General features: G+C 48.5%; 1 protein-coding gene across 2 annotated transcripts in view; it reads left to right on the top strand.

Annotated features, from left to right (window-relative positions):
- The window catches only part of itga4 (integrin alpha 4), a 315916-nt gene that overhangs the window by 69213 nt on the left and 225615 nt on the right, over positions 1-21088 (top strand). For both annotated transcript variants that reach the window (XM_072477536.1, XM_072477545.1), the window contains exons 12-13: positions 566-656; positions 7382-7427. In XM_072477536.1, the coding sequence (XP_072333637.1) occupies positions 566-656; positions 7382-7427 (137 nt within the window). The remainder of the gene's footprint in view (positions 1-565; positions 657-7381; positions 7428-21088) is intronic.

A 21088-nucleotide genomic window follows, 5' to 3' on the forward strand; every position in this document is an offset into this window, starting at 1 on the left:
TCTACAAACAATGCATACCGTACATAGGGAAGGAAGGAGAGACTGCAGAATATAATGTTACAGTTATAGCAAGGTGTAGAGAAAATATCAACTTAATACGAGGTAGGTCCATCCAAAAGTCTGATGGCAGCAGGGAAGAAGCTTGACCCTCAGCCATTGACCCTTAGTGAGCATGCTTGTTATTTGTCTGTTAAACTCCATTCCAGATGGGTGACAAATGGTTTTGTCTGGGATTATCCATTTCTAGCAAACCTTGGTGCATCTTTTGTGACTGGGATGTTCTGCTTCCCACCAACAAATGCTTCTGACAGATTTATTCCAGGACTGGATGACTTTGCCAGGAAATCTACATGGGATGGAGTGGATGAAGGATAGCTGAGGTGGGCAGGGGAGGAGGACTATTGGAGCAAAGAGTGGTTGATGACCTTTAGCGTAACTGAAGAGGGGAAAATTTATTGCAAATAGCAAGGCTGGAAATGGAGTTGATCGCCCGATAAATTGAATTGCTTTGTGGTATGAAAATTTTAATCTGGTGTTTCATTATTTCATTTCCAAACCTTTACAGCGAATTCATGGACAACAGATTAGTAACAACTTGCATGCATTTGGCCAATCCATATCTGGAGGTATAGATGTGGATGATAATGGTTATTCAGGTAATTTTCAAATTTTTAGAAATATAATTTGTGTCAAAACATTTGGTTTTAATTCATTCTTTTAATGCTATACTCTTTGAAGAAACTTTGTCATTATTCAAATTTTTCAAGAGTTCTCATGTGAATTTGATGTTGAAACTGAGCAACAAAAATATCAGTGATCAGTGATGAAATATCATATTGCATATGCTTTAAAATCAAGTAGAGGGGAGCACTATTGGATATCGTTAAACCACCATAGGAAACAACAGTTAGTAGCATCCGTGTACTGTATCAAGGTGCAAGATCTTTGTCACATTACCAGCGGAAAGATGAAGTGAACTAAGCAGGGAATTGCAGATATTGTAACTGATATGCCCCTGCACAATTAATAAGAATTAACTTCCACTTGCATTTCTAAAATGTGATACATATGGGCCGGAATTCTCCGGCCATTCGCTGGTGATGGGATTCTCTGGTCCTGTCGGCAGCGCGCCTCCGTCCGCAGGTTTCCCGGGGACATGGGGTGGCTTCAGTGGGAATTCCCATTGACAGCGGGGGAGCAGAGAATCCCGCCACCAGCGAACAGCGGCTGGCTTCCGCCGTCAAGAAACACGCAGCTGGAAGGGCGCTGAATCCCGCCCGTGATAACCACATAATGCATTTTTTATCCTGACCTGATGCATATTTTACTGTTATCTACTTTTTTGTATTTTCAAAAATAGGAATAGTAAAGTGGAGAAGTGTCTTACGGACGCAAAACGTTAGCCATTTCTCTTTTCCCAGATGCTGCCAGTTTTTATAGCATTTTCTGTTTCTATTTAAATCTCCAGCATCCACAGTATTTTGCTTTTATGCTTTTTTTTTTGGTTTATTCGCTCTTTGCTTTCTTCATATGTGCGAATTGTGAGGCAAAATTCAGTTTTGAGATCAATTTATGGTCCTGGGTGTTAACTTTTCAGCGCTGGTAGTTATATTTGGGATACTTAGGAAGACAATTGGCCGGTATATCTAAATTATTGCCGAATGTTTGAACTTGGGGTCCTGAAATTTTAATGGTTCATTAGGGTGGAATATGGGTCGAATCTGCCAGGTGGAGTCAGATTTTGGGGTGTTGACTGGGTTTTCACTTCTTTGAAGTTCAACCAGGAGAAAGTTGAGCCAATTCTTAATTAAAAGAATTGCAAAAGGAATAGAGTATAAAAGTAGGGAAGTATTGCTGCAACTGTACAAGGCATTGGTGAGACTGCAGTATTGTATACAGTTTTGGCCCCCTGACTTGAGGAAGGATGTATTTGTATTGGAGGCAGTTCAGTGCAAGGTCACTAGATTGATTCCAGAGATGAGGGGCTGGATTCTCCGTTTCAGGGACTATGCCCCACACCGTCGTAAAAACTGTGGCCTTTGACTCCAGAAAAACTGGTGTGAAAAGACCCCATATTCATAGCCCTGCAGGGGGTTAGCAGGGACCCGTCGTGAATCTAGTAGCTTTAGCTGCAGATATGGGCGCCCGCACTTCCGGGTCAGAGGCCGCGCTTGCACACGGTGGTGGCCACCAGCGGCTGCATCGTGCTCCATGGCGGACTCAGACCGCAGAGCTGGACCTCCTAAATAGTGCCCAGATCTGCCGTGCGCCAGACCTGGACTGCCCGCCCAAAATTAGCCTGGTCCTATATGCGGCTCCTCCCCTGCCCTCCAATCAGCCCGCCCCAGACCATGGCGACCGCGGACTGAGTATCCCGAATGGCAGGACCATACTAGATCCACGCCATCAGGACTTTGGCTGGTCGGGGACGGAGAATAGTGGGGCTGGCCTCCAGCAATGGCTGCAGGTAGGGGATACGCGAATATGCCGCTTTTCGGGGGCGGAGAATCGTGGAACCGGCGCCGGTCCCGATTCCATATGCGGAAATGGATTCTCTGCCCCACCACCAGACTCGATTTCGGCATCGGAGTGCGGAGAATCCAGCCCCCGGGATTTGTCTCCTGAAGAGAATTTGAGCAGTTTAGACCTAAACACTCTAATGAAAATGAAAATCGCTTATTGTCACGAGTAGGCTTCAATGAAGTTATTGTGAAAAGCCCCTAGTCGCCACATTCCGGCGCATGTTCGGGGAGGCTGGTACGGGAATCGAACCGTGCTGCTGGCCTGCCTTGGTCTGCTTTAAAAGCCAGAGAACTACAGTTTAGAAGATGAGAAGCAATCTAACTGAGGTTAATAGATGATAAAGGAGATTGACAAAGTAGATGTAGAGCGGATGTTTCCTCTTGTGGGGCCATCTAGAACGAGAGGTCATACTTTTAGGATATGGGGTAGCAGATTTAAAACAGAAATGAGGATAAATTACTTCTCTCAAAGGGTTGTGAATCTGCAATTCACTACCCCAGAGTGCGGTGGATGCCAGGACAGTGAGTGAATTTAAAGCGGAGATGGACAGATTTGAAATAAGAAACATGTTAAAGGGATGTGGAGAACAGGCAGGAAAGTGGAGTTGAGGCCGAGATGAGATCAGCCATGATCATATTGAATGACGGAGGGTCTTATGACCCTCTTATGGACTGAACTGATCTATCCACGTATCTTCTCTACTGTGTAATACTACACTCCGTGTGCTTCACCTCATGTCTAAGTATTTACATTGTGTATTTATCGTATGTCCTATGTTTTTCATATATGGAATGATCTGTCTGGACTGTGCACAGAACAATACCTTTCATTGTGCCTCGGTACATGTGACAATAAACCCAAATCCAACTCCTGCTCCTAGTTGTGATGTCCCCATGTACTATGCAAAATGATGAGTATATAACGGACATTATTTTCATGGTTTTGGTGGGTCACAGACACCTAGCTCAATCCATCCTAGATAGGCTGAATAGTTGTGGAATACTCTGCCTTATCACCTACTGAAGGCCTTTATGATCAAAGAATCAGTAACATTTTTTAAAAATGCTGCTCTATGAGTAGCTACTTATCGGCACGGAAAATGTAGTTGATCTCTGCAATGATGGATTACTTTTGTCTACAGTGTGTTTGGAGCCTTTTCAGAGGTCTCAACAGAACTGATGCCAGATACCAACTGGCAAGACCCCCAGACTGATTCCCGATACGGCGGGACTGCCGTACGAGGAGAGATTTGAATCGGTTAGGATTATATTTGATAGAGTTCAGAAGAATGAGGGGAAATCTCATGGAAATCTAACAAAATTCTAACAGAACTTACATAGATTACATAGAATTTACAGTGCAGAAGGAGGCCATTCGGCCCATCGAGTCTGCACCGGCTCTTGGAAAGAGCACCCTACCCAAGTCCACACCTCCACCCTATCCCCATAACCCAGTAACCCCACCCAGCACTAAGGGCAATTTTGGACACTTAAAGGCAATTTAGCATGGCCAATCCACCTAACCTGCACATCTTTGGACTGTGGGAGGAAACCGGAGCACCCGGAGGAAACCCACGCAGACACGGGGAGAACGTGCAAACTCCGCACAGACAGTGACCCAGCGGGGAATCGAACATGGGACCCTGGAGCTGTGAAGCAATTGTGCTAACCACCATGCTGCCGTGCTGCCATGCTACCGTAACTAGACGGGTAGATTCCGTGAGGATATTCCCGATGGTGGGACTGTCCAGAACTAGGGGTCATAGTCTAAGGAAACGCAGTAAACCTTTTAGGACTGAGATGATGAAAAGTTTCTTCACCCAGAGAGTGGTGAGCCTATGGTATTCTCCATCACAGAAAACAGTTGAGGTCAAAACATTGTATGTTGTCAAGAGGCAGTTAGTTGTCCCTCTTGGGGCTAAAGGGATCAAATGATATGGAGAGAAGGCAGGTTATAATGAATGGTGGAGCAGGCTCGAAGAGCCGAATGGCCGCCTTCTGCTCCTATTTTCTATCTCTCTAAGACTATCATAGAAACTTTAATGTTGAATCGGGCAGAATACTGGAGGTGCCCAGGAAGTACCCAGACACATCTCCTTAACATAGGCTTGGGTGGACAAAAGACCTACACACACTCTTTCACTACCAGGATTTTAAAAGTAGGCAAAAATCTGGAAATTAATTAGTTATCCAACTGGTAGACAGGGCACAATTTCAAAATTTCTGGCTGATACAAAACTTGACAGCATTGTGAACTGTGAGGAGGATAATGTATAACTTCAAAAGGCCATTGACAAGTTGGTGGAATGGGCTGACAGGTTGCAGATGAAGTTCAGTGCAGAGAAATGTGAAGTGATTCATTTTAGTAGGAAGAACATAGAAAACCAATGGCCGCGATCCTCCGGCCTCGTCGCACACGATCTCTTCCTGCACTAGCGAGCGGAGCTCGTTAGTGCAGAAATGGGACTAAGTGTGGCCTCGGCGGGGCGTTCCTCACTGGGCTGAGAAATGAAGCAGAGTCCCATTTAATAGCAGGGTCGCTATTAGCGCCGGGAAACACCAGGTTAAACGCACCCAATACGAAACTGTTTCATTTCCGTTAAATCACGCCCAATATAATGTAAAGGGGGTGCAAGAGCAGAGGGACTTGGGTGTATATGTGCAAAAATCATTGAAGGTGGCAGGACAGGTTGAAAGAGTGGTTAATAAGGCAGACAGTATCCCAGGCTTTAGTGACAGAGGCACAGAGTACAAGAAGAAGGAGGTTATGTTGAACTTGTGTAGGAGACTAGTTCAGCCTCAGCTGGAGTATTGTTTCCACTTCTGGTCACAGCACTTGAGGAAAGATGTGAAAGCATAAGAGAGGATGCCAAAAAGATTCCGGAGAATGATTCACTTCAGGGGCGAGATTCTCCGACCCCCCGCCGGGTCGGAGAATCGCCGGGGGCTGGCGTGAATCCCGCCCCCGCCGGTTGCCAAATTCTCCATCACCGGAGATTCGGCGGGGGCGGGAATCGCGCAGCGTCGGTTGGCGGGCCCCCCCCCGGCGATTCTCCGGCCCGGATGGGCCGAAGTCTCGCTGCTAGAATGCCTGTCCCGCCGGCGTGGATTAAACCACCTCTCTTACCGGTGGGACAAGGCGGCGCGGGCGGGCTCCGGGGTCCTGGGGGGTCGCGGGGCGATCTAGCCCCGGGGGGTGCCCCCACGGTGGCCTGGCCCGCGATCAGGGCCCACCGATCCGCGGGCGGGCTTGTGCCATGGGGGCACTCTTTTCCTTCCGCCTTCGCCACGGTCTCCACCATGGCGGAGGCGGAAGAGACCCCCTCCACTGCGCATGCGTGAGGATGCCGTGAGCGGCCGCTGACGCTCCCGCGCATGCGCCGCCCGGCAATGTAATTTCCGCGCCAGCTGGCGGGGCACCAAAGTCCTTTCCCGCCAGCTGGCGGGGCGGAAATCAGTCCGGCGCGGGCCTAGCCCCTCAAGGTGAGGGCTCGGCCGCTCAAGATGCGGAGGATTCCGCACCTTTGGGGCGGCGCGATGCCGGACTGATTTGCGCCGTTTTTGGCACCGGTCGGCGGACATCGCGCCGATTACGGAGAATCCCGCCCCAGATATCAAGATAGGTTGGAGAAATAAAGACTGTTTTCCTTGGAGAAAATAAGGCAAGGAGATTTGACAGAGGTATTCAAAATTATGAGGTGTCTGGACAGAGTCGATGGGGAGAAACTGTTTCCATTCATGAAAAGATTAGGAACTAGAGAGCACAAATTTAAAGTAATTGGTAAATGAAGCAAAAGTGACAGGAGGAAAACCTTTATCACGCAGCGAGTGGTTAAGGTCTGGAATGCTCTGCTTCAGTGTCCTGGAGGCAGGTTCAATTGAAGCACTCAAAAGGGAAATACGCTGTTAACTGAAAAGGATGAATGTGCAAGGTTACGGGGAGAAGTGGGGGAGAGAATGACACTAAGTGAGTTGCTCATCCAGGGAGCCAGTGCAGACATGATGGGCCTAATAGATGCCTTGTGTGCTGTAACATTTTTTAACAGCCAAACTGCCTCCAAAATGTAACTACCACTCAAGATGAATTACACTCAGAACCTGAAATTGACCATCAAACCTGGAACTGACCTTCAAACCCGAAACTTTTTGTTTTATTCGTTCATAAGAAGTGGTCGTCGCTAGCTGGACCAGCATTTGTTGCCCATCCCTAATTGCGCTTGAACTTGAGTGGCTTGCTCGGCCATTTCAGTGGAGGGCAGTTAAGAGTCAACCACGTCGCTGTGTGGGTTTGGAGTCACATGTAGGCCAGACCAGGTTAAGACAGCAGATTTCCTTCCCTGAAGGACGTTGGTGACCTAGATGGGTTTTTACGACAATCAGCAATGGTTTCATGGCCATCATTGGACTTTTTAATTCCAGATTTTTATTGAATCCAAATTTTACCATCTGTTGTGGTGGGATTCGAACCTGGGACCCCCGAGCATTACCCTGGGCGTCTGGATTAGTGACAATACCACTATGTTACCATCTCTCCACCTTCTAAATCTTGTTTTAATATGCAGAATTGTGCAGAAAGCAGAGTGTGAATATAGCATCCTTCTGGCTTGGTCTGGGCAGTTTTGAAGTATATAGTTCACAGAAAAAATTACATCTGTTGCAGACTATAAGAAAATAGTTTATGACGAATTTAGCTTTGGTTTGCTGAATTTGTATGGAATTTCTAATTGATCGATCCAGTCATTCATTCCCTTCTAATTATTAATGACCAAGTAATATTTTAATGCTGCTTCGAAAGATGAATTTGCCTGAAATCTGATTTATTTGAGAGAATGACAATCATCAATTTGTTGTTTTCACAGATATAGCAATTGGTGCCTTTATGTCCGACAGAGTTGTCTTGCTCAGGTAAGATTAAGACAAATATCGGGAACGGTGGTTTGGGTGAATGGGAAATAGTAATCACCAAATGATACGATATAACGCCATGGTGCATTATATGCCATTTTAACTTTTGTTTTTGATTCGTGCTGATTGTTTGGAGGAAGCAGTAGAATTGTCATTTGTTCTGCCATTGCATATGAGGTTATTCTCTGAGCTGTTTTGCTTTCAACATTGCTTTTACCCAGGATATAGAGGATTAAAAATAACATGCGTCTCAAGTACGATGACCTATTTTTATCCTATTCATGTTAACATTTCATTTGGAAAGCATGACATTAATGCAGCACGATAGGATTAGGGCAATAGGCATAATAAGCAAAGTTTGGAAGTTAATTGGTTGAAAGAGAGAAGGCAGCAAGGAGGTTGACATCAAGCTTTGGGATAATTAGCTATAGTCTACAAGGGACCATGCGTATATCTCTCCATTAGAGAGAGATGATTGATTATATAACTTGAGGGGTACCACTCTCCAGCGAGTTTCGGGCAAGGCAAAAAGGCAGGCCTCCATGAATTACCACAGCCAGGATGGTGATTGAACCCTTGCTGATGCCATTATTCTGCACGACATCTAGTCAACTGAGCTGACTGACCCCCAACTTGGAAACTGCAGTGAATAAAATGGCCAGTGATTGGTGCTAAACCCTACCTAGATGATCTGGGATTCAGAAATGCAGAACATTCTGCTCAAATCCACAGATGTTTGCAAAGTAAGAGAAGGGACACAGAAGTTGAACAAAACAGCTAAGAATTCCAGAAGGACTCAAATTTATGAATGAGCAGAATTATAGTGTACAAAATTGAAAACAGATCATGTAAGGTGTTCCACCTGCAAGATACTGGGCTGGCTCGGGAAGAAGTTAAGTTTGCAATCCTGGGCGGCACTTGGTGCAGTGGTTAGCACTGGGACTGAGGCGCTGAGGAATCTGGTCCGAAAGCTGGCCCTGCGTCACTGTCCGTGTGGAGTTTGCACATTCTCCCCGTGTCTGCGTGGGTTTCACCCCCACAGCCCAATGATGTGCAGGCTAGGTGAATTGGCCATACTAAATTGCCCCTTAATTGGAAAAAAAAAATTTTGGTACTAAAAAGTTTACAATCCCAAGCTCTACCTTGAAGCAGATGCGGTTGTTGCAGAGCAGCACCTAACAAAGCAAACACAATACTGGCCTACGTTGCCAAATCATATATAATGCTTTTAACATAGTAAAATATTCCAAGGATCTTCACAAAATGTTATCAAACAAAGTCTGACGCTGAACCATCAAAGGAGATATTATGGCAGCTGCTGAAAAGCTTTGCCAAATAAGTCATTTTTAAGGAGCGTCTTAAAGGAGCAAAGAGAGAAAGATGGAAAGATTTAAGGAGGGAAAGTCAGCTGAAAATGGAGAGGAAGCTTTGCTTAAAAGTGTCATTTGGAAAACCTGGGGCAAGATTCTCCGCCCCCCCCGCCGGGTCGGAGAATCGCCGGGGGCTGGCGTGAATCCCACCCCTGCCGGTTGCCGAAGTCTCCGGCACCGGAGATTCGGCGGGGGCGGGAATCGCGCCACGCCGGGTGGCGGGCCCCCCCGCGCGATTCTCCGGTCCGGATGGGCCGAGTCCCGCCGCTAAAATGCCTGTCCCGCCGGCGTAAATTAAACCACCTACCTTACCAGTGGGACAAGGCGGCGTGGGCGGGCTCCGGGGTCCTGGGGGGGGCGCGGGGCGATCTGGCCCCGAGGGGTGCCCCCACGGTGGCCTGGCCCGCGATCGGGGCCCACCGATCCGCGGGCGGTCCTGTGCCATGGGGGCACTCTTTCCCTTCCGCCTCCGCCACGGTCTCCACCATGGCCGAGGCAGAAGAGACTCCCTCCACTGCGCATGCGCTGGAATGCCGTCAGCGGCCGCTGACGCTCCCGCGCATGCGCCGCCCGGAGATGTCATTTCCGCGCAAGCTGGCGGGGCACCAAAGGCCTTTTCCGCCAGCTGGCGGGGCGGAAATTCGTCCGGCACCAACCTAGCCCCTTAAGGTTGGGGCTCGGCCCCAAAGATGCGGAGCATTCCGCACCTTTGGGGCGGCGCGATGCCCGACTGATTTGTGCCGTTTTGGGTGCCAGTCGGCGGACATCGCGCCGTTTCCGGAGAATTTCGCCCCTGGTCTGGATTTTGGAATGCAATGGAGATTTTAAAGTGTGTTTTTGGGAATGGCGTTTGGAAATTCTCATGTGACAATGATCTGGGGGGACTCTGAGGAAACATGCACAAACATTCACTTGTGGTTCAGAGTGGAGAATGTATTTGCCCACAGTCTTCTTGTGTGCTTAAAAGGGACTTTGTGTGTTAATGAGACCATGTAGATTAAGATGTACTTTGTAATCTGTGTTTATCATAAAATCTGTGTGTAATTGATAAGCTAAGGAGAGAGTAAAGGAGTATTGTATCATAATCCAATTTTTTCATGTTTAATAAATGTTTTTTTCTTGTTAAAACTAATTAGCGGTTCTGAGACTCTGTTCCTTCGTTTTAAAAGAAAAAGTAAAAGTTACAGTCTTTTGAGCCAGAGGTCTATTCTGGGATCTTCCCGTCCAGTTATATTATTAACTAGAATTGTAACAAAAGAAGTGGTGGTGAGGTAGAGTTGGATATCAATAGTGTGCATGTACAAACTAATGCTATGTTTTTGAGAGGCAGCATGTAGATGAAAACTAGGAGGGGGCCAAGGATAAATCCTTGACGGCTACCTGAGGTGGTAGTGCAGGAGTGGAGACAGAAGCCATTTCACGTGATTCTCCAGCTTTGGTTCGAATGATAGGAATTGAACCAGGAGAGAAGAGTCTAGGTAGAGTCGGGTTCATTATTTAAACCTTGAGGTGCTCTGTTAGATTGCATTTTAAGCAAGAAACTGCCGCTGTGGGAATCTAACAGGAGAAAATTGTAGGAGCAGTCTGATCAGTGAACAGCCATGGAGAGAATAAACAAGTTAACATTTCAGATGTATAGGATTTGTCAGAACTGGCAAAAATTACAGTGTTTAAAAAGGAACAGAAGGGAAGAAAAGGAGGAAACAAAATCCAAAGGTGAAAAAATGGAAAAGTCCAAAAAGTGCTCCAATAAAACCTGAGGATGTTAAATGGCTGAAGTAATATTAACAAGACAAAAGGAGGCATTATGAGAGGATTGAAGACCGTTCAAAGTTATAAAGAAGATGTGGATAGTTACAGTGCTGCGGGATAAGTCGGCAGAAATGGAAGTAAAAAAAACTGTCCAAATGGCACCAGTTCCAGTGGATCCTGAGGGAAGAAAAGAAAAGATCAGATAGAGTTCAGACCACCTGGCAATATCATGTTCCCAGTCATCCATCATCTTGTAACACTTGTCTTATACTGCCAGTCATACAGAAAATGGGGGCAAACATTCCTTCTAATGTTTTTGGTGCACATGTGAGGTAAGAGGTTAACTTGTGACGACTTACATGCAGCTGTGAGGGAACATTGGCGGGAGTTTTAAATCTGAATTTGTTTAAGTCAATATTATAGTCTGGGAAATGCACAGTATGTACTACAAAGATACCGTCACATTCCTCGACTCTGAGGTCATTCCTATATCTGCTCTTTCCACAATGACCTCACCCAATGACCAGCTCGCCGTCTCTCTTGAGCAGAAGAGAATCATTTAAGTGCTGAAATTAGTGAATCGGAGGACCTTTCAGTCAGTATACCAAGTTATGAGGAAAGGCTAGAAAAGTTTTGCTTCCTGGTTCGATGTTCACTCCATTTGCCTGGGTTAATGGGGCTCCACTCCCCTCCAAAGTGACACTGGTAGTCTTAATAGCACCCGAAGTATGTGGTTCCGAGCTTATTTTGCACCCATTGGCACCCTTAACGGGTTTATGGTGGGAAAGCATCTAAAGAATTGTGGAAATTCAGCCCCTTTCATTTAGGACCTTTATTGCCAGCGGAAGGAAGAGATTTTCATTCTGTTAATTTAATGTTCGATTCCAGAGATAAAAGACAACATTCAAATAAGCTGTAAGCAGCCTGTAGCCAACCTTTTTGTGAACATAATTTGTTTAATTTGGATTTCCTTGAAGCAGAATATTAGTACATGGCAGACTGTACCACCCCACTGAGTAGTAAGAAAGATGTTAGCTCATGTCCAGTGTTTTCCCGATAAATCCTAGGACGGAATCTTTTGAGCAGCGACAGTGATGAACGGATTGCCAATTGCGCGAAGATTCCCCTGACTTGATGCTGCTGTGCATTTCCTCAGTGATCTTTTGATCCAGACTACAAAAGAAATGCGCAATGCAGCTTTCCTCGGGAACTCCTTTGGAGTGGATAGTTTGGGTGAGTGGGTGGTCTGCTCAGGTTGCTGGTGTATATGGGGGTCAATTTAGCTCAGTTGGCTAGATAGCTGTTTCATGATGCAGAGCGAGGTCAGCAGCTCGGGTTCAATTCCCATACCTGCTGAGGTTAATCATGAAGGCCCCGCCTTCTCAACCTTGCCCCTCGCCTGAGGTGTGGTGATCCTCAAGTTAAATCACCACCAGTCAGCTCTCCCTCTCATAAGACATTGGAGCAGAATTAGACCACTCGGCCCATCGGGTCTGCTCCACCATTCAATCATGGCTGATATTTTTCTCATCCCCATTCCCCTGCCTTCTCCCCATAATGCCTGATCCCCTTATTGATCAAGTACCAATCTAGCTCTGTCTTAAAAGTGACTTGGCCTCCAAGCCTTGTGCGGCAATGAGTTCCAGAGATTCACCACCCTCTGGCTGAAGAAATTCCTCCTCATCTCTGTTTTAAAGGATCGTCCTTTAGTCTGAGATTGTGTCCTCTGGTTCTAGTTTTTCCTACAAGTGGAAACGTCCTCTCCACATCCACTCTATCCAGGCCTCGGAGTATCCTGTAAGTTTGAATAAGATAATATAATAATCGCTTATTGTCACAAGTTGGCTTCAATGAGGTTACTGTGAAAAGCCCCCAGTCGCCACATTCCGGCGCCTGTTTGGGGAGGCCGGTACGGGAATTGAATCCGCGCTGCTGTGTTAGCCGTTTTAGTTGCTGTGATATGAAGAGTCTAAAGTTCTTGTTCCTTTTCACCAAACACCATTTATTTCACTTCCACAGCCTCTGCACAAAACTCTTAACAACACACCACCTGACAGAGGCCACCTGAAGCCCCTTTACATATCAGTGTCAATTAATGGATACTTAACATAAATGAGACAACTAATTGCAATGTCTCTTAACCCATTACTTAACAGTCTCCTCTTCCTTGGAGAAAAAAAATAATTCGGTGAAAACAAAATTTCAAGAAACTCAAAAACACACACATGATTTCCCCCGTTTTTTTTTTTGTTTGGACGAGAAAGAAAAGAAAAAAACAGTCACATAAACAAGCGCCCTTCATTAACAATATCCAAAAGTTTCTTGTAACTCGCCCCTCTTTTCGTAAAACAGTCTGACAGTTGATAGCTCCTGTCGACCCATTTAATTTTTGTTATTTCCCCTCTGTCCAACATCTGCTTCAAACTTGCGATGTCTATCCATAACCTCTTTTCATTGACACTTTTTGTAGAATGCACATTTTCCCATAGGGATTTATTGTCAATGTGACAGACAATAGGTATATTACCCAAATCCCCTAATAACAAAATTTCTGTCAATATCATACTTGTATAAAAGGCCATATCCACCGCCTCTACAAGGCTTAATGTCTCAGCAGCCAAAGTGCTTTTTACCACTCTCCTTATTTTCTTTGTTCCCCACACAAGCGGGCAACATTTACCATTGTTCCCCAAAAGGAAAATTATAAAACCTCCTGCGCTTGAAACCCCATCACATAAATTTGAGTAGGACGCATCACTATAAACTATGAGTTTCAAGTGCTTAAGGTCACCTAAAACCGGGAACTTCAAAACACACTCCTGCATTTTTAGCTTGGCCAACGCTTTATTTGCTCTTATTATGTCTTCCACTTTGGGATCATTCATTTTTGTACTCAACTCTAAGACATCAAAATTCACGTCCGGTCTAGTCTGTCTACCTAACCAGTTCAGTTGCCCAATTAAACTTCGCAGTTGCTCTTTTTCTATCTTTGAAACCATTGCGTCTTTTTGTGAAACTCGGCCACGACTAGTTGCTATTGGGGTGATGCTTTCCAAATAAGATTGCTGATGTAAAGTTGCCCCTAACTTAGTCTGTCCAATTTCCAGTCCAATATATTTAAATGCACCGGAAGCCTGACTTCCAACCCTGAATTCTTACCTCAAACCAGAGATTACAATAGCTTCAAAATCACTAGTCCCACCCCACAAAAAATCATCGACATGCATCATAAAAATGCCAGAAAGATTTCCTTTATAGTGCCAGTAAAACATTGCAGGATCTGCTTTCAACTGGCAACAGCCTAACTTTAACAAAACTGACTATGTTCTATGACCTTACCGAAAAATACCAGACTCTAGATCATTTAATCCATATACACATTTGTTCAACTTCCAGAGTACCCCTTCTGTGTTAGCTGCTTCTTTAGGAGGACGGAGAAAAATGTCTCTCTGGAGCTGATGCCCCTGCAAAAAGGCAGCTTTTATATCTATAGATTTGCATTCCCATGCCTTTGTGGCTAATAGAGCCAAGAAGATCTTTAAAATAACCTTTCCTGCTGTAGGTGAACCTACCCTTAAATCCTGATCTTCTAAGTTTTCTTCAAATCCCCTTGCCACAAGCCTGGCCTTTGCCTTATAAGTTCCACCCGGAAGAACCTTTTCCATGAAAATCCATCTGTGGAATAGAGCTCTTTGTCCCCTATCCGGTACTTCCGTGTATACCCCAAATTCGCTCCAACTATGCAATTCTTGCTGTTTAGCTTCTTTAATAACTTTTTCATCTAATTTATTTGAAGCCACCAAAATCTCACATGCATGTGGGCTTCTACTCCTATTAGTATTCGTAGTCTTACTCGTGTTCCGAGATCTTGACAAACTACGTCCCCTCTCCCGCCTGGTATCTCGTTCTGTACTGCTACTGCTTGATCTTTCCCTTTTGCTGTGGGATGCCCTTTCAATAGTTCTCGACCTTTTCCTGCGGACCTGTTCACTATCCGATGTACTATCTGAACTGGCACTGCGTTTCTGAGCCCTCCATTTTTGAACTTCATTTCCCAATCCATTGTCTTGATTCCTTCCCCTGAATGCTGTACATTCAACCAATGTTTATACTTTCCAGTGGCCTTCCCTGCTCTACTAATAACAGTTGCATCCTTCCATTGACTAGACCCTTCAGGCAAGTACGTCACTTTTGTACCAACTTTTGGCAGTTGCCCTTTCGGAAAAATGGCCTGATCTAATTCACCAGAAGTGTTGTGTTCCTCTGTACTTCCTGCAAACTTCACAGCAGTCACTAACCTGTTCTATCAGTCTAGTATAGTTGTCATCCCTTACCACTGCATCGTTTAATACATTTTTCAGCCTCTGAGGAGACGGATGTGCAAATTGCCTATGCAGTTTTAATATCTCAAGCTTTTTATCAGCTAAAGTCCCATTTTCAACTGCCATTAACAGATCCTTAACCACTCTACTTGAAAAATTATTTGTCAGTAATGGAAACAATAGTGTCCCGACTGTGTAAATTGTAAGTTCACCGTCTTTCCAAAAACTGTTGCCTTATCCTGTTCCATATCCAGTTTCATGTGTGCTTTCTTCATCGACGGTCTGCTCAGAAGCAAAGGTATCTCACTTGATACAACATCCGTGCTAATGAAATGATTCACTCCGGCAATATTGCAAGGGATCACCACCCTTTTCAGCGACTTCAGAGTATTATCATCCCCAAACCTGAAACTTGTGGAACTTTCAAATTCCTTAACCTTGTTACGATTTTCAGCATTCAAAGAGTCCAGGTAACATTTCTTTTTAAAAATCATTTTTATTAAAGGTTTTCATAAAATATCAATAACAAAATGAGAAAGAAAAAAGAACCCAACAGGATTAAGTACAAAATGCAATCTAAAAAAGCAACCCCCCAAACCCCTCTTTCTCCCCCCCCCCCCTGTACATAAATAATAAATTAACATTAACACCCCACTTAACACAACAGGTGTATACACCCCCTCAGACCCTCCAGTGTAAATAACATAAACAAAAATAAAGTAAACACCCCACCCCCCTCCCCCAAGCTGCTGCTGCCATTGATCAATGTCTAGCGTTCTGCCAGAAAGTCTAAGAACGGTTGCCACCGCCTAAAGAACCGTTGTACCGACCCTCTCAAGGCGAATTTCACCCTCTCCAATTTAATGAACCCTGCCATATCGTTGATCCATGCTTGGGGGCCTCGCATCTTTCCACTGAAGGAGAATCCTTCGCCGGGCTACCAGGGACGCAAAGGCCAGAATTCCGGCCTATTTTGCCTCCTGCACTCCCGGCTCCTCTGCCAACCCAAATATTGCGAGCCCCCAGCCCGGTTTGACCCTGGATCCTACCACCCTCGACACCGTCCTCGCTACGCCATTCCAAAATTTCTCCAGCGCTGGGCATGCCCAGAACATTTGGGTGTGATTTGCTGGGCTCCCTGAGCACCTAACACACCTGTCCTCGCCCCCCAAAAAACGGCTCATCCTTGTCCCGGTCATGTGTGCCCTGTGCAGCACCTTAAACTGTATGAGGCTGAGCCTCGCGCACGAAGAGGAAGAGTTCACCCTCCCTAGGGCATCTGCCCACGTCCCCTCTTCGATCTCCTCTCCCAACTCCTCCTCCCACTTACCATTCAACTCCACCACCGAGGCCTCCTCCTCCTCCTGCATCACCTGGTAAGTTTCCGAGATCTTCCCCACTCCCACCCACCCCCCCGAGAGCACCCTGTCCTGTACTGTGTGTGGCAGTAGCCGTGGGAATTCCACCACCTGCCATCTGGCAAACGCCCTTACCTGTAAGTACCTGAAGGTGTTCCCCGGGGGGAGCCCGTACTTCTCCTCCAGCTCACCCAAGCTCGCAAACTTCCCGTCCACAAACAGGTCCCCCAACGTTCGTATCCCTGCCCTGTGCCACCCCGAAAACCCTCCACCTGTTCTTCCTGGGGTGAACCGGTGGTTCCCCCATAATGGGGTCCATGCCAAGGCCCCAACTTCCCCCGCTATGCCGCCTCCACTGCCCCCAAACTTGAGGGCCACCACCACCACCGGGCTCGTGGTATACTTCCTTGGAGGGAGCGGAAGCGACGCCGTTGCCAGCGCCCCCAGACTCATACCCACACAGGACGCCGTCTCCAGCCTCTTCCATGCAGACCCCTCCCCCTCCATCACCCACTTGCGCACCATCGTCGCATTGGCGGCCCAGTAGTACCCACAGAGGTTGGGCAGCGCCAACCCCCCCCCCCCCCCATCTCTACTCCACTCCAGGAACACCCTTCTCACCCTCGGAGTCCCTCGCGCACACACAAACCCCATTATACTCCTGTTAACCTGCCTGAAAAATGCCTTCGAGATAAACACGGGGAGGCACTGGAACAGGAACAAAAACCTTGGGAGCACCGTCATTTTGATTGACTGCACCCTACCCGCCAAGGACAGCGGCAACGCGTCCCACCTCTTGAACTCCTCCTCCATTTGCTCCACCAGCCTTGTAGAGTTAAGTCTATGCAGGGCCCCCCAGCTCCTGGCCACCTGGACCCCCAAATACCTGAAGCTCCTCTCCGCCCTTTTTAGTGGGAGCTCCACAAATCCCCCTCTCCTGGTCCCCTAGCTGAACTACGAACAGCTCGCTCTTCCCCATATTGAGCTTGTACCCCGAAAAGTCCCCGAATTCCCTAAGCATCCTCATTACCTCTGGCATTCCTCCCACCGGGTCCGCCACATACAGCAGCAGGTCGTCCGCATAAAGCGACACCCTATGCTCCCCCCCACCCCGCACCAACCCCCTCCAGTTCCTCGACTCTCTCAGTGCCATAGCCAGGGGTTCAATCGCCAGTGCGAAGAGCAGGGGGGACAGGGGACACCCCTGTCTCGTCCCTTGGTGCAACCGAAAGTACTATTTGTGGCCACACTCTCCATCGGGACCTCATACAACAGCCTAACGCACCTGACAAACCCCTCCCCAAACCCGAACCTCTTCAGCACCTCCCACAGGTGCCCCCACTCCACCCTATCGAAAGCTTTCTCAGCGTCCATCGCCACCGCTATTTCCGCCTCCCCCTCCCTCGCCGGCATCATGATAACGTTCAAAAGCCTCCGCACATTCGCGTTCAACTGTTTCCCCTTCACAAACCCCGTCTGGTCTTCATGGATGATCTGCGGCACACAATCCTCAATCCTCGTGGCTAAGACCTTCGCCAGCACCTTGGCATCTACAGTTAGCAAGGAAATGGGTCTGTAAGACCCACATTGCAGGAGATCCTTGTCCCGCTTCAGGATGAAGGAGATCAGTGCCCGGGACATCGTCGGGGGAAAAGCCCCCCCCCTCCCTTGCCTCATTAAAGGTCCTAACTAACAGCAGGCCCAACAGGTCCATATGTATTTTATAGAACTCGACCGGGAAACCGTCCGGCCCCGGTGCCTTCCCCACCTGCATGCTTCCTATCCCTTTGATCAGCTCCTCTAGCCCAATCGAGTCCCCCAGTCCCGCCACCAGTCCCTCTTCCACCTTTGGAAACCTCAATTGATCCAGGAAACGGCCCATCCCTCCCTCCTCCCGTGGGGGCTCGGATCGGTACAATTCCTCGTAGAAGTCCCTGAAGACCCCATTGATGCCAACCCCACTCCGCACCGCGCTCCCTCCCCTATCCTTAACTCCCCCGATCTCCCTAGCTGCATCCCGCTTCCGAAGCTGATGCGCCAGCATCCGGCTTGCCTTTTCTACTCGTAGACTGCCCCCTGGGCCTTCCTCCACTGCACCTCCGCCTTCCTGGTGATCACCAAGTCGAATTCGGCCTGGAGGCTGCGCCTCTTCCTCAACAATCCTTCCTCGGGCTCTTCCGCATACCTCCTGTCTACCCTCACCATCTCCCCCACCAGCCTCTCCCTCTCCCCCTGCTCCATCCGCTCCTTGTGGGCCCTAATGGAGATCAGCTCTCCCCTCACCACCACCTTCAGTGCCTCCCATACCACCCCACTCCGGGACCTCCCCGTTGTCGTTGGTCTCCAAGTACCTCTCTATACTTCCTCGGACCCGCTCGCTCACCTCCTCGTACGCCAACAGCCCCACCTCCAAGCGCCACAGCGGGCGCTGGTCCCTCTCCTCCCCCATCTCCAAGTCCACCCAATGCGGGGCGTGGTCCGAAATGACTATTGCCGAATACTCAGGATCCTCTACTCTCGCTATCAGCGCCCTAGTCAAAATGAAAAAGTCGATTCGAGAATAAGCCTTATGGATATGTGAGAAGAATGAAAATTCCCTAGCCCCCGGCCTTGCAAATCTCCAAGGGTCCACCCCTCCCATTTGGTCCATAATCCCCTCAACACTCTAGCCGCCGCCGGCTTCCTACCCGTCCTAGACCTGGAGCGATCCAGTGCCGGATCCAACACCGTGTTAAAGTCTCCCCCCATTATCAGGCACCCCACTTCCAAGTCTGGGATCCAATCCAACATACGCCACATAAAACCCGCATCGTCCCAGTTCGGAGCATACACATTGACCAGTACCACCCTCTCTCCCTGCAACTTACCAATTACCATTATGTACCTACCGCCATTATCTGCCACAATGCTCGACGCCTCGAATGACACCTTCTTTCTCACCAAGATCGCCACCCCTCGATTTTTGGCATCTAGCCCCGAGTGAAACACCTGACCTACCCACCCTTTCCTCAGTCTTACCTGGTCTGCCACCTTCAGGTGTGTCTCCTGGAGCATAACCACATCCGCCTTGAGCCCCTTCAGGTACGCGAACACGCGGGCCCGCTTAACCGGCCCATTCAGTCCCCTTACATTCCAGGTTATCAGCCGGGTCAGGGGGCTACCCACCCCCCTCCCCCGCCGACTAGCCATGACCCCTCCTCGGCCAGCCACGTGCCCGCACCCCACACCCGGCCCGTTCCCCACAGCGGACCCATCCTAGCTGGTTTGCTCCCCCCATTGCACTTCCGCAAGTCAGCTGACTCCTGCTGACCCCGGCCAATCGCCCATCCCGACCCTCAGTGTGTGTCCAGCTTCTCGGCCTGAACAAAGGCCCACGCCTCCTAGGAGACTCAAAATAATGGTGCCGGTCCTTATAGGTAACCCACAGTCGCGCCGGCTGCAACATGCCAAACTTCACCCCCTTCCTGTGCAGCACCGCCTTCGCTCGATTGTACCCGGCCCTCCTCTTCGCCACCTCCGCACTCCAGTCGTGGTATATCCGAACCTCCGCGTTCTCCCACCTGCTGCTCCTCTCCTTCTTGCCCCACCTGAGCGCACACTCCCGAACGATGAACCGATGGAACAGCACCGCCCGCGGAGGCTCGTTAGCCTTGGGCCTCCTCGCCAACACTCAATGGGCCCCTTTCAGCTCCAGGGGCCCCTGGAAGGACCCTGTCCCCATCAGCGCGTTCAACATGGTGACCACATAGGCCCCCACGTCCAGCCCCTCCGGGAGGCCCAGAATCCGCAGATTCTTTCGCCTCGTCCGATTCTCCATCTCCTCTAACTGCTCCTGCCATTTCTTGTGGAGCGCCTCGTGCGCCTCCACCTTTACCGCCAGGCCTAAGATCTCGTCCTCATTGTCAGAGATCTTTTGTTGAGCCTCTCGGATCGCCACCTCCTGGGCCGTCTGTGTCTCCAGCAGCTTATCAATAGAAGCCTTCATCGGCTCTAGCAGGTCCGTTTTAATCTCTCTGAGGCAGCGCTGGATACCCTCCTGTTGCTCCTCTGCCCACTGCCTCCACGCTGCCTGGTCTCCGCCCGCCACCATTTTGTCCTTCTTCCCTCCCTTCTTCGGGTCCACCACCACATTTTTGTCGCCCTGCTCCTAGTTCAAGCCATATATTGACGGGGGAGCTGTTATTAACTCGTTCCCACACCGGGAAACATTGAAGAAGTGCCGTTGGGGGCCCTGAAAAGAGCCCAAAAGTCCATTTTTGCAGGAGCCGCCAAATGTGCGACTTAGCTCCGCATAGCCGCAACCGGAAGTCTCGAGAGGGAATCCTTTTGGCAGTGTTCACTTCACCAATCTGCCCCCAAAATTCTGTGGAAACTCCTGAAAAAGGTCTGAGAGTCCGTTCCAGATGGGAGCTGCCGAATGCACCACCTACTCCTCCATGGCCGCCACCGGAAGCCTCATCCCCACTTCAATGGCCTTGGTGAGATATTTTCACAGTTGTTCCCTCTGCTGCTAGAATTCACCTTTAATAAAGGCCCTCAAGTCAGCTTGAAGCCTTTAAGCTTGCCCTTCCCCCGCCTGCATGCTTTTGTCTTTCCTGCAGCTCCAGCCAAATCTTTTACTGTTTCTGCCGGGTCTGGTAACCAAGAGACATACCATTCCTGGGGGACTCTGTCGGGGGAATGTTGCAGTCTTCTTCCCACACCGGGAAATGTTGAAAAAATTCAGTTGGGGGCCCTGTAAAGAGCCCAAAAGTCCGCTCCAAGCGGGAGCTGCTGAACATGCGACTTAGCTCTGCATAGCCGCACCCGGAAGTCCCCAGTCCAGGTAACATTTTAACCAGTCAATTCCACACACAGTA

Source organism: Scyliorhinus torazame, chromosome 2, assembly GCF_047496885.1.
Source record: "Scyliorhinus torazame isolate Kashiwa2021f chromosome 2, sScyTor2.1, whole genome shotgun sequence".
Classification (NCBI taxonomy): domain Eukaryota; kingdom Metazoa; phylum Chordata; class Chondrichthyes; order Carcharhiniformes; family Scyliorhinidae; genus Scyliorhinus; species Scyliorhinus torazame.